The following is a 13,817-nucleotide window of genomic DNA, read 5'->3' on the forward strand; positions in this document are numbered from 1 at the left end:
TAGCTTCCTCAACCTTTCAGTAGTCGAAGCTGCCCTTTTGTTGGTTGTTGGCTCAAGTACAAGGGCATGTTTTAAATCTGCAATGCAAGATCTTTGTTAGCAAACACTCTGGAAAATTTTTAAATGTTACGAATTGAAACTTAGAACAAAGCCAATACTAACATAAAAAGATGAACCTCGTTAATATTAGTTCTTTAATTAGAAAGAACAACCCAAATTTCACCACACAAAATTTCATACTACATACACTGGGGAACAGTCCAATATGCACAAAGCACAAACCAGAAATCAAGTAAATATGGGCATTGGGACAAATTTAATTCCTAATATACCTAGTGTGTGACTTAGAGTGTGTTTGATAGTACATGTTTTTTGTGGATCATCCCAAACACTCTTATAAATTGGCATAGAAATAATCCTCTTCTTTTGGCTTGTCGGGGATTACAAACCTATTGTATATCTCCTCTTCATTTTATTTTGTGATGACTACTCAATAAACTGATGATGACTTGTTCTCCCAACCAACATGTCCCTTGTAAACTTTCCAGCACAACAATATCATTATCATAACAAGTCAGTGACAACCTCATTTTTTCAGAGTACATCTCTTACAAACCATTAACTAAGTATTTTAACAAGTAATGATAATTGAGACTAATTTCACATTTAGAATGACACCATAGCAGGTAACTTTAGTCCACGGTCCACCCAAAGGTACCGAATGAAATTTTACCCTATTAATCTTCCTGTGCATTGAAATTTTCAATGGTCCATAAAGAAATAATCAGGTTTGCAAGATAGGCAAAGTTACAACTTGATCAGTAGTTAGGAGCTAGAAACCCAAAAAGCTACTTATCACCGAGCACGGAAATTAGATGTTTCATAATAATTTCTATCCTTAAATATTGTTTCTTTTTAAACAAAATCCAAATTGTGTGCGCTAACGTATGTTAGCTAGTAGCTAGAAGCAAATAGAGTTGGCACATACATACTATTCCTGTTTCCCCTTTGATTATTGTCACCCTTCTCTCTCTTACACATGTATGGGGCTATGCTAGCTAAGAAGGCCTAAAGAATAAGCTGTCTTAATCTTATTAGCCCAATCGTTTGATGTCGTTGGCAGTTGCTTAATAACACGTTAGTTAGACATGAACAAGCACAGAACATGGAGTGTTACGTGAAAATACAAAAACTAAGGTTTAAACTCAGGTTGAAATTGCCGTTAGTATTAATAGCATGTCTAATCAACAATAACAACAAGCTGATTTCTCGGAAGATGCAAATACAAAAATTGTTTCAACATGAAGTGTTTTTATTATTTTAACAGAACACACATGCCAACACTCCCAAACAAATATAAAAAACCAATTTTATGTGGTTACTCATACAAACAAAATTATATCAGATTATCCAAGAAGGAGGTGCAAAAGTAGTTAAAAGTTTACAAATTAATGTAATTACGTGCAGAACCATACCTGCGGTGGCCCTCAACCACTTTGGCCATTTTTCCATCGTATGTGAGAAGAAAAATATCTCTGTCTAACTCCGAAGTAATCCAATGCTGCCATGTGGGAATAATTATTTTGGAAGAACTAAATGTGGGATGCCTCCAACAGCGTTTCCTTCGTGACTTGTTTTGACAAAGTACAAAGTCAAATGCTAAGAAAGACATTAAACAATAACAAACATTACAATTACCATACTGCCTTGAGTATTGATGTTTACCAATTTTGGGTACTCCTTCGCTACACTTGGCATTGTCCTTTCCCCTACACATTTCTTTTAATGTTTCAATTTCCAGGCCTTATCTTACTTCAGCTTATGTACTAGAAAAAATAAAGCCTGAATTGTACTTTGTACCCCTAATTGTTATTTTCTAAGGAATTGTGTCTTTCTTTGTATAAGAAAATCTTGGAAGCTTTTGCACAATCAATCTTTCGCTCATGCTCTCTCTATAATATTTCACTAATTATAGATTATCTACATTCCACTTTGCTGAAACAAGAATGGATTTATAGCATGTCTTTTTCTCAGTCTTGTTTGGTTAAAGAAAACAAAAAAAGAAGATAATTATGCTTTTGGCTGGTTGGATCAATCAATTTATACCTGCTGTTGCTGCTGGGAGTGGTCACTGGTCAACCGGTTCTTCCACTACTGAGACTGAAGCAAAGGGGATCAGTTAGCTGTAGGTGACTCTGCCATCTAACCAATTGCCATTTCCACCAGTCACTGCCAAATAGCAATAATCCAATTGCCACTTGCATAACTCAAAATTGCAGAATTCCAATGCTTAAATTTATACATGTTTTCTGATTGAGTAAATCATTTTCCACTATGCATCATTCTATATGGTTTAGTTATTTCATTTGGCTATAAAGGCTAGCTGAAGAATGGGACAAAAAGACAAACAAACCTACTTTTAAATACTGCATTTAGGTAATCATCTTAAGAAACTGATATAAACCACATATCCTTGTCTTTCCCATGCTTGTTTCTATTTTCAGCATATTTTAATTGGATAGTAATACCGATATTCAAATCTCCTAGAAGAAAAATGAGATCATGACTTATAGTTTTCACATGAATGAATCATCCAGTCTCCATTCCAGGTCATTAGTTTCAAGTTTCATATTTCCAATGCATGAAAACATCTAATTAAAGTCAATATTCAACTTCTGAATTTATCAACCCAAACAATATATGGGGAGAAACCACAAAAAGATTCATTCCTTAAAAACACACGCTGACTCATTCTCTCTCTGTCTCTCATTTGTTGATCATCCCGGCCTGTTATGTTTACTGCTTCCAACAGGAAGAGAAAAAACACCAACAAACTTAATTCATGTCTTGAAACATGTCAGTGTATAGCATGATCCTCAAAGAAGGCTTAACTGTAGTTCTTGTGCTAATTACAGAAGTACTCTAATGCATTTTTTTTTCACAAGGCATTACGATTATGTTTATCACATGGATATGGCTAACAAAGTACAACAAGGGAGATAAAGGCATTGTTGTTGCAAAAATCTTACCATAATATGGCATGGTCGATTAGGTGCCAAAAGTTTATCCAACTTGGAGAACAAACACTGCAATGAAATTACAAAAGATCCAACAAGAAGGGTCGATTAGGTGTCAAACAATTATCCAAATTGGAGAACAAAGACTGCAATGAAATTAAATGCAAAATCAATATCTACCTCAAAGGGGAGAAGTATATCTAGGCTACCGGAATTCCATAATAGCCTCAAAGAAGCTTTCCCAGAACCATATGCTAGCATATAATTCATTTCCATCAAGAGCCTACCCTGAAACAATTAAAGAAGGAAAACAAATTAGGCAGGAAATTGGTATACATATAGTTAGTAATTAGAATATCCATGAAATATCTGACAATATTAGTATTGTATTTTACAATATCTTAAAGTATCTTGGATGATGTTCTGGAGGGTGGTTTCACTATTTTATCATGTTTATTGATTTGTTAAAGTATCTTGGATGATCGACTATATGAATCATATGACACCATTTGGCACGGCTAAAGACCAAAGTTTCAAAAATATTGTTTAGCCTGAGATCTTCCTTAATGATTTTCTCCAACATCATTTTTAATCTCCCTCTTCTCATTTTCACTGACTACAAATCTTGCAATCTACTCTTCTAACTGATAACTTTCAATTAAAGGCAAATTGGATTTAAGCATATTTGCACACAATTACTTTTAATCACTTAAATGTTCTACCTTGATGGTCTCTGCAGTAACTACTGTATGTTTGCGACCTCTCATACATGAAGATAGCACCTGCAAAGACTTAATCCTACATCCATTTTTTTCTAACAATACCAACAATGTGAAAGCTTCAACAACCATAAAATTATGAGTGAATAAAACAAGATTAGAAAACAAGAACAAATGTAAAGAATATTATGGAGAACTCTGTCAAACCTAGCAAATTAGACATACAAAACCTACATGAAAATTAACCATACCTTACATTTGGCGCTTCATATCCTGTAAAATAGCAAATGCAAATACAACGCGTATACTGAAGTGTTTTGGAGCATACAAAAATGAAATTAAGACATTCATATTTTAATTGAAAGATAATAACCATTAAAGGAGCAACATTGTTCAACCCAACCAAAACAATTACATCAATAAAACAAAGTTCATGTCCACATGTTATGTAATTACAGCTTTGTACATTGGATGGTTCTAAGTTTCAAAAAGTAAGCTGCCCATTTTTTATGTAATGTTGTGATCGCCTCTGGGTCTAGTGCCGAGCCATCACCAAACCACTACACATTGTCAAACACAAGCAATTAATGAAAATGAGTTTAAATGAGTCTACATATGACAATTTGTCGTCAATGTTTTGGGACTACATTATTTACCACATTCCAATCACTCTTCAACTTCGCGCCAATTATGTTCCACATCCAATGCATCACATAATACCCACACTCATAGCCTCCGCGTTGAACGTGAGTCTACATGAAGAACAAATTAACTATTGAATGTAGGGCTGAACATGATTAATAACATTTGAAGTTGCAAACATTGTATGTAGTTCGACTAACCTTCAGTTCAAGCCACTGGGGTGCAGTTTTAGGAACTTTCCCATCAGCAGTCGTGTTTAATTTCTTAAATGCATTGCATTGGAAGATTAATATCATGTAAATATAATGTTCAGAATCGCAGCCTCCAACTTTAAAATAGGTTAAACGACTAAAAATATATTACTTACCTTGTTAATTGCAGTTTTGATATGAACATCAGGCCTTCTATGCACTGAACAAAGCTAGACCACGACATTGTCTTTAGGACACAACACAACCATTTGCCAATGGGCACTGCAATTTGCACACCAGTTATGTATTAGTAGGACAAAATGAGTTACAACATTGCCAAAATGAATTTGACTTACTCATTCAAATAACCTCCAATGTACAGTTGTCGTTGCGATTCCTTAAGCCAGTTTTCAATATATTCTTCACGTTGCCCACATCTGTCCTTTGCATTGTGTATAGATTGAGGCTCAAGGAATCCATACACCGATCAATGACCCAAGCCATTACTCCACTCATTCATATACCTAATTTGCACATGTCATAAAATAATTGAACATCACGTAAATGTCATAGCAATATGAATTTCATAGTAACGAATGGATTTTACTTACATGGTCCATAATTGAAGTATGGCTATGTTCAAGCATTTTTCGCCTGATGTTATTTCATTGACATCAATATACATTAAGAACAATGGTGAATTTACATTTGGAATCCCAAATTCAGTAAGATCCCACACAAACTCAATAGACTTGTTGTAAATCTCAACAAGGGTCTTAATCAACTCACGCAAGGGGTCCTGTTTTGGAAAATCATTGTTTAATTTGGCAGCATTCACAACTTTGTTTGGAGTGACGCCTGAATGCTATATCATGCAACAAAAGTATTCATTATAGGAATGTTCAAAAGTTTGGAATATACAGTTAAAAAGATAATAATTTGCAGAACATAAAGTATACTACCTCATTTGATACCAGTTTTACCAAAGGCAATGGCCATGCAATGAATGTGTTAAGGGCCTCTCTCACATACTTAATTTCTGATGTCGCAAATGGAACTTCAGCTTCACCATCAATTACTTTTTCGATGCTAACCCTTACGACATCATCTGCATACGCTACGCAATGTATGGTAGATGGTCCATCATGAATTTTTACCAACGCCACCAGCTTTGTACAATCTTGACTTTGGACGTACAACCCCATAGGTGGTGTTACACGACCAACATGTTCTTCCCTAGACGGGTTCACAACAATTTCAGCATTGCTCTCCTTTGTGCTCACGCGTGCACCTAACACATTTAAATCAAAATTAGCCGGTGCTGAGACCTTATCTCCATCAAATATGTCAGTAATGATGGCATCCTTCAGCTCATTTTTCCAAGCCTGTAGACTTCGCTTCTTTTCTTCTTGAATCTCATTCCTGACTTGTTCCCTAATGGTTACTACTATTTCAGCCAACTGTTCTTTGGTGAATGATATGGATGAGGTAGTTGAGGCACATGATGTCTTCCCATAGTATTGACTAATTGTGACCCCAGACCCAGCTGCACGAACATGACCTCCATGATCTGGTCTCCCTATGGCCGTGTTAAGTATATCTTGATGACCTTGTGGGACAAACTCACCCTGTGTCACTTGTTCTTCCAATGAGTCCTACATGAAGAGCAAATTTCACATCGTTAGACTTCCCTGTCATTGTAAACAACATAACAAGTAGTCATTATATGTAAAACACCCTGTGACATTTAATCCAAAATTGAAATTGTTGTAATCCAAATTGAAGTTGGAACTGACAATTTTATCAGCAATTTTTCTTGCCGCCTCAGATGTCATCTTCCCATATCGGTTAGTGCGTGCCATCTTCCACTTGACATGTCTTTTAATGGGAGATGAGGGGTCCTCAATGAGTGGTGGATTTTCAGTCATCAGTGCGTCACGTTGCCTTTTCTTGATTTTCTCGTCTAACAACTTCTTTTCTAGCAAATCGTATCCCCCGCGGGAAAGCAAATGGGGACAGTCATTATTCTTTTGGATTTCCTGCATCTTCTTCCTAATTCCCTGTGGTTTAACATATAGTGTTGGAAGGACTTCAAATTAATTTGTCTTTACAATGATATAACTCAAAATTTTTTTTAGACATAACATCTAACCTGCCAATTAGGGGTTTTGCGGGTTTTCACAAGTTCCTCCCATATTTATGCATCAAAGCCATATTTGACGGAAGGATCTTCTTTATGTTGGTCCTCAAAATTACTAAACACAAATTTACTTGTGAAGGATGATTTAAACTGCCTCCATCTAGTGGCCACAGTTGACATCACCTTTTTCTTTGCATGTATGGCTTCTGGGATATCAAACTTGGCCTGCAGGACAAATTGTTTACTACTATATGCATCAAAATAAACATTTAATTTTTTTTAACTTTATACCTCACCAACACCGCACTTACCAAAATGTCATTCCATACTAGCTCCTTTAGTGTGTCCGGTACATCCTTCCAATTGTTATGTACAATTGGAACTTTTTCTCTAGCTATAACACCTAAATAGTTATGGAATCTCTCTTTATATGGGCTCGATCCTCGCCCAATTGCAGCATAAACGGTGACAATAGGTTGCGGCTGATCCAAGGTTCTTCTAGTCAAAATCCTGAGCTGTGTGGATCGTCTAGTATTCCTAGACATCGCCTCTGACTGCTGATTGGACTGCGGAGGGGATGCTGGTGGTGTTGCCATGATCCTGTCCAAATAAAACAACTAATAGTTAACACTGACAAACAAATAGCATATTGTAATATAAATGGAAATATGACCATAAATAAATTACACAAGTTGAAGGGAAATAGGTTTTTACATTAGTATCCTAGGGTACAGTTAACTGGCATTGTTTTCCCATAGTCCTTCATCATGATCATTACAATTTGCTTGCACCTCATCAATGTGTAATGAGTCATCAGTAGAAGGAATTTTTGTGGAAAAAGGTGTAGTTTCACAAATGTCAAGTGTGGAACCATCATGTCTGTCATTTAAACCACTTGGTCTGCCTTGTAGAACCACTGAATATCTTGAATCGCAAGGATCTTGGACGTAAAACACCTGTCTTTCTTGTTGTGCCATAATGAAAGGTTCATCCATATAACCCACCTTATTTAGGTCTACTAAGGTAAATCCAAATTCGTCTTGATGGACACCAGTATTGCCATTGACCCACTTACACTTAAATACAATAGCTTTAAATTCAGTACAGTCAAGCTCTCAGATTTCTTGAATAACTCCAAAGTAAGGCATCGATGCTCGAATTGGATTGTTGTCTGATGCACTAGAAAAGTGATCGGAGTCGGCATCAACAGTCACACCACTGTTCTGCATTGTGCTTTTGTCATTTGTTGACTTTGTGTAGAATGAATAATTGTTGATATCATACCCTTTCCAAGTAGGTGCATTTAGATTTGGCCTAACAACTAACAATCTTAAAGTCACAGAGGCGCCGTCGTCAGCAAATATAGTTTCCCTAAACCAGTTAATGAAAGCTTTATTATGCTTTTGCAAAATCCTCCTCATGTTCATTTTTGGGTTCATTTCAGTGAGTTTTTTTTTGTGAGCATCAATGTATGGAATGACCTCTGCTGTATTATTTAATACATGTAGATGCACTTGTGAGACTTCGTGCTGATTCATTGTAATAACGTTGAATCCTCGTGTACCCTTACCCCCCGGTGTCCGACCATGACGACTTTCAGGAAGGTCGACGGGTTGAGCACATTCAATGTACTGGGAGCAAAACTCAATTCACTCTTCAGCAACATACCTTTCGACAATCAAAGCTTCGGGTCAGTGTAGATTCTTCGTATACCTCTTTAACACTTTCATGTAACGTTCAATTGGATACATCCACTGTAGGAAAACAGGCCCACACATTCTGATCTCCCCCACTACATGAACAATTAAATGCACCATTATGTCAAAAAATGATGGAGGAAAATACATCTCCATTTGACAAATGACAATGGCAGCCTCCTCTTCCTACTCCTCCAATCTTGTTGGGTCAATGACTTTGCTACAAATAGCATTAAAAACAAAACACAGGCATTTTATGGCAACCCGAACTTTGACAGACAAGATTCCCCGAATTGCTACAGGTAATAGATGTTGCATTAGTACATGACAATCATGAGATTTCAACCCAACCAATTTCAAATCATTGGGCTTTACGGGACGTGATTTGGTGAAGAATTGAGTGAGATTCAAAGATTTGAAGTTTTAGGTATGGAGGAAACGTGGAGGAGGCTTTGGCTGCGCAGCAACTCTGATTTCGTGAGTATTTATAGAAGAGGACGTATTGTAATCGATTACAGGGATTGGTAATCGATTACAGGACCAATAAGCCTACTGGTAATCGATTACAGGATGTTGTAATCGATTACAGGCTGCCTGTTCATGTGTAATCGATTACACTGGATGGTAATCGATTACCAGAGCCTATCCTAGGCTAGTTTCTTAAGAGAATATCTATGTTTATGCTAAAACACATCCAATATGATTAATTATCACTACTAATGCACTTAATTCAATCATTCAATTATTACATACACAAGAAATCATAAATTCTATCATAATAACAAGAATTCAAACAAGATCAAACAAAATAATCTACAGACAATAAATAAGAGTAAATCAATCAATCCCTATTTTTCTAAATCTCTTACATCTAAGAGGCCTAATTCTCTTCTAATAGAGAAGAACACTTCCTTGGGGAGAGGTTTTGTGAAAATATCAGCAAGTTGATTTTTAGTATCAACAAACTCTAATACACAATCTCCCTTTAGGACATGATCTCTAAGAAAGTGATGTCTAATCTCTATATGTTTAGTTCTAGAGTGTTGAACTGGGTTTTTGGATAGATTTATGGCACTAGTATTATCACTCCTAATAGGTATGCGATCAAGAAGGATACCATAGTCAGATAATTGTTGCTTCATCCATAAAATTTGTGCACAACAACTGCCGGCAGAGATATATTCTGCTTCAGCAGTGGATAAAGCAACACTGTTTTGTTTCTTACTATGCCATGTTCATCTAATTTATTTCTAAAAACCCATTTTGTTCCTATGACAGGATAATTTTCAGGTTTTTCTTCATAACTATAAAATAAAGAAAATATTAAAGAAAATCAAATATTTAAGGAGTAAACAAACATCAAAAACTCATTCAAAAGTTAACAAAAATCATCAAAGTAATCAATCAAAGACAAGTGACCTGTTGGTATCATTTGATATTACTTGTTGGGCTTATTGATCAAGTGGCCTTTGTTTGTTGAATAAACTTTGATGTATGCCATGTGTTTGGAGAAATTGTTATCAATGTATCGCTTTTGCTCTTCTCCGTTTTCATAGTCTTTCATCATGATACCCAGATTTATGATTTTATTTTTCTGAATCACTTGAAGAATTCTTTTTTTTTTTTATTTATTTTCTTCCCAAGTGATCTATGCTTTCTTTTCTTTCTTTTCTTTGAGATTCCTCTTGTCGGATTTTTCAATTCTTCTTTCAAAGACAAGATAATCGGATCTCATGTGCCAAGGTTGATTACTTTCATAGCATGATGGGGCTAAGGAGGAGTCTTCTTCTTTCTTCTTTGTATTGATGTTTGATTTTCTTTTATTTCTTTTGTTTCTCAGAAATTTATTGAACCTTTTCACAAAGAGTCTGAAATCATCATCATCTTCTTCTGTTTCAGTCAAGTCCTCTTTGTCACTTTCTTCTTGAATAAAAGATGATGAGGCTCTGAATGCTATTCTTTTTCTCTTTATATCATTCTCTTCATGTTGATGGAGTCTCATGAGTTCCATTTCATGTTCTTGAAGTTTTCCAAAGAGAGTGGCAAGAGACATATTAGTGGGATCTCTTGATTCTGCAATTGCTGTTACTTTTGGTTGCCATTGCCTGCTTAAACATCTCAACACTTTGTTAATAAGATCTTCATTAGGAAATATTTTTCCCAATGATGCAAGATGATTAACTATATGAGTAAATCTCTTTTGCATATCTTCTATGGTCTCATATTGAAACATTTTGAACAGTTCATATTCATGTGTGAGAGTGTTTATTCTAGATCTCTTGACATCAGTTGTGCCTTCATAGGTTACTTGCAATGTATCCCACATTTCTTTTGCATTTTTACAATTTGAGACTCTAAAAAATTCATCCATGCCTAATGCAGAAGTGATTATATTTTTGGCCTTTAAATTGTATTGAACCTTTCTTCTTTCATCATCATCCATTCTTCTCTTGGTTTTTCTATAATTGCATTTCCGACTACCTTTGTAGGAATAAAAGGACCAACTTCAATGGCATCCCATATATTTAAATCTATGGCCTCAATAAGGATATGCATTCGGGTTTTCCAATAGTAATAACCCTCGCCATTGAACATAAGAGGCCTATTAATAGAATTTCCCTCAAGAAATGGAAAGTTGGATGAGGCCATTTCTATTCTTGAAGTTTTTAAACTTTATACAAGAATCCCGCTCTGATACCACTTGTTAGACAAGTGGCCTCAGTTATCTTAAGAAGGGGGGTTGAATTAAGATAACAAGAACAATTCCCCAATTTAAAATTTTGCTCTCTCTTTTTAGATTAACAATGCACCCTTAACATGAATTACTCAAAAGATAATTCAGAATAAACTTCTTTAAAGGCAAAAGATAAATAGCAATAAATAAAAGAAGTTTAAGGGAAGAGAGAAATGCAAACTTGATTTATACTGGTTCGGTCACTTCCTGTGCCTACATCCAGTCCTCAAGCAACCCACTTGAGATTTTCCACTCTCTTTGTAAAATTCTTTTACAAAGTCTGAATCACACAGGGACAAGCCTTCCCTTGTGTTCAGGAATCCTTTACAACAAGACCCTCAGTCTCTTAACTCTTTTTCAGAAGTAAAAAGAAAAGAAGAAGAAATCTCTCTTGAAAGAGACAGATTGTACAATGAAGATCAATCACAATTCCTTATTTGAATATGCAAGTGTTTGACCAAGGAATTCTTTGAGAGGATAAGACATTTCAATTTAGAAAAACTCTTTTAATCTTTTGAGAGGATAAAACATTTTGGGCAGTCAAAAACTCTCTACCTATTCGTGTTTCCAAGTCACATATAAATAGACCTTTGATGGCCATTCATAAACCATTTGAATAGATGTGACTCTTGAAAGTTATTTTCTGAAAATCTCCTCTGGTAATCGATTACAATAATTGTGTAATCGATTACAGGCTTTAATATTTGAATTAAAACGTTTATTAACTGCTGGTAATCGATTACCAATATGGTGTAATCGATTACACAGTCTAAAATTTGAATTCAAATATTTAGTAGCTGTTGTAAACCATTTTTGGCCACTGGTAATCGATTACATCCTCTGGTAATCGATTACCAGAGAGTAAATCTCTTGAAAAACACTTTTTAACTCAAATTACTTGGCCAAACCTTTGCTAAATCAATTAGGAATTCCCTTCCTAAAATACTAGTGATCATCTTGATGTTGTGGCTTGTATTCTTGAATCATTTGCATCATTTGCATCAAATCATCATGATCATCATCAAAACATCAAAGTCATTTGCTTCTACAATTTTCCATTTTTTCATACAAAGGAGCATGTGCTTGTTGAAATCCGTCTAGTCCCAGATCGCGAATCATGTCTTCTATACGATTTCCCATGTCCACATCAACTGGGTTAGTCTGAGAGATTGATGGATTCTCTGGCAATTCCCCATGCCATATCCATCTTGTGTAAGTTGGAGTGATCCCGTGACATATAAGATGTGTTCTTATCTCAGCTATTACGTGGTGTCTCCCATTCGCACATTTCACACATGGACAAAAATATTTACTCCGCAAAGATGGTGCATTCAATTCAGTAAATTGGAGGAATTATTCAACTCCATTCTCATACTCATCACTGATGCGTGATGCTTGCATCCAACTTCGATCCATGATTTCCCTTTGCTGTAATACATTATCATGTTATGTAACATGCATGTAAACCTCACTTTTTTCATTAGAGGTGTGGCCCTATCCCATTCAAGAAGACGTCTTTTATTAGTAGATTAATACGTATATGTTATTTGTCTTTTCTAAATTTGTTGAAATTTCGGTAGCATTTCACCTATGTCTCCAAGTACACGAGATGAAAGTGGATGCATGTATTCATGCAACGCATTCAAGTATGCACTCGGAGAACAAAGTGAAATGTAGTATACCAAAATTTCAATAAATTTAAGAAAAGACAAACAACATATAAGTATTAATCTACTATAAAAGATTGTCCTCTCAAACTATCCAAACAGACAATTAAAGATTCCATACAGCGATTAATCCAAACTATCCATATTAATTATTGTATAAAATCTCAAACGGGAAACTAGGTTCACTCAAAATGCACATAATTGGTTATGTAACACAAAATTTATATATAAATAACCATGAAATTATCATTTCTGAGTCAAACGAATACATACCACACAACTACGATCAACAAGAACAAGTACGGGTGGGATCACAGCAGTGGCAAACCAAAACACATCTCCAAAACTCTGATGCTTGTGAAACAATAATTAACTTCGTAACTTTTTGCGCTAACTTGGCCTACAACAAAGGAAATTTGTAACATATTCAAAGTCATTGTCAGTAATTGAAGTTGTATTGTAGTTGTTTTCAAAACCAAGATAAAATGGGAACCAACGAAATTAAAAATGGTGCCGATCGACGTTTCAACAATTGACATCATCCTAACATATGTTAGCATTTGAATTAGTGGTCAACTCAACTTTATGAAAATAATTTTTAAACTCGGAATTATTGATCACTTGTTTAACTAGGCTTGTCAACAAAATTATAAATGTTTTCTCAAAATTAGTGGAGTTGGTTGTACTTTTTTTAAAAAAGAAATTGAAATCAAATGTAGTGTGTGTATAAGAACTAAGGTATAAAAACTGAAGAATGAAAAGTAGTTTCATGAATAGTTTTTTTTTTAAACAATAAAAAGAAAAACAACACCAACCAAAAGCCAAGGAAATTGAGGAACCTGATTCCAACATAAGTCTTTAAGTCATGTAATGGAGAATATTCTAGCTACCAACATACTCAGTCAGCAAATTATTATTTAGGTTACATTCATAGCAACAGCAAATTAGAGAAGCAGGACAACACCACAGGCCCTATAAAAGAAGGTAACAATAACTATATCAGGCCAAGA

The 13,817-nt window shown here is 35.2% G+C and overlaps 1 protein-coding gene across 1 annotated transcript; it reads right to left on the reverse strand.

Annotated features, from left to right (window-relative positions):
- Nucleotides 1-3,017: 3,017 nt before the first annotated feature.
- On the reverse strand, nucleotides 3,018-13,206 carry LOC102661553 (uncharacterized). The gene is made up of 12 exons (XM_041017801.1): nucleotides 13,081-13,206; nucleotides 7,021-7,309; nucleotides 6,722-6,934; nucleotides 6,366-6,629; nucleotides 5,181-6,224; nucleotides 4,926-5,093; nucleotides 4,746-4,851; nucleotides 4,579-4,641; nucleotides 4,393-4,488; nucleotides 3,740-4,296; nucleotides 3,198-3,305; nucleotides 3,018-3,086 (listed from the first exon to the last, which is right to left on the reverse strand). Exons 4-5 carry the CDS (start codon nucleotides 6,612-6,614, stop codon nucleotides 5,493-5,495), a joined length of 981 nt encoding a protein of 326 aa, XP_040873735.1. The 5' UTR covers nucleotides 6,615-6,629; nucleotides 6,722-6,934; nucleotides 7,021-7,309; nucleotides 13,081-13,206; the 3' UTR covers nucleotides 3,018-3,086; nucleotides 3,198-3,305; nucleotides 3,740-4,296; nucleotides 4,393-4,488; nucleotides 4,579-4,641; nucleotides 4,746-4,851; nucleotides 4,926-5,093; nucleotides 5,181-5,492.
- Nucleotides 13,207-13,817: the final 611 nt, after the last annotated feature.

The sequence above is a fragment of the Glycine max genome, chromosome 8, assembly GCF_000004515.6.
Source record: "Glycine max cultivar Williams 82 chromosome 8, Glycine_max_v4.0, whole genome shotgun sequence".
NCBI lineage: Eukaryota > Viridiplantae > Streptophyta > Magnoliopsida > Fabales > Fabaceae > Glycine > Glycine max.

Excerpts from the sequence above, each read along its gene's own strand:
- LOC102661553 (XM_041017801.1), bottom strand. The coding sequence starts at position 6,614 with ATGCAGGAAATCCAAAAGAATAATGACTGTCCCCATTTGCTTTCCCGC. Across the intron at positions 6,225-6,365 it reads GAAAAATTGCTGATAAAATT|GACTCATTGGAAGAACAAGT; the intron begins GTCAGTTCCAAC and ends CTCTTCATGTAG.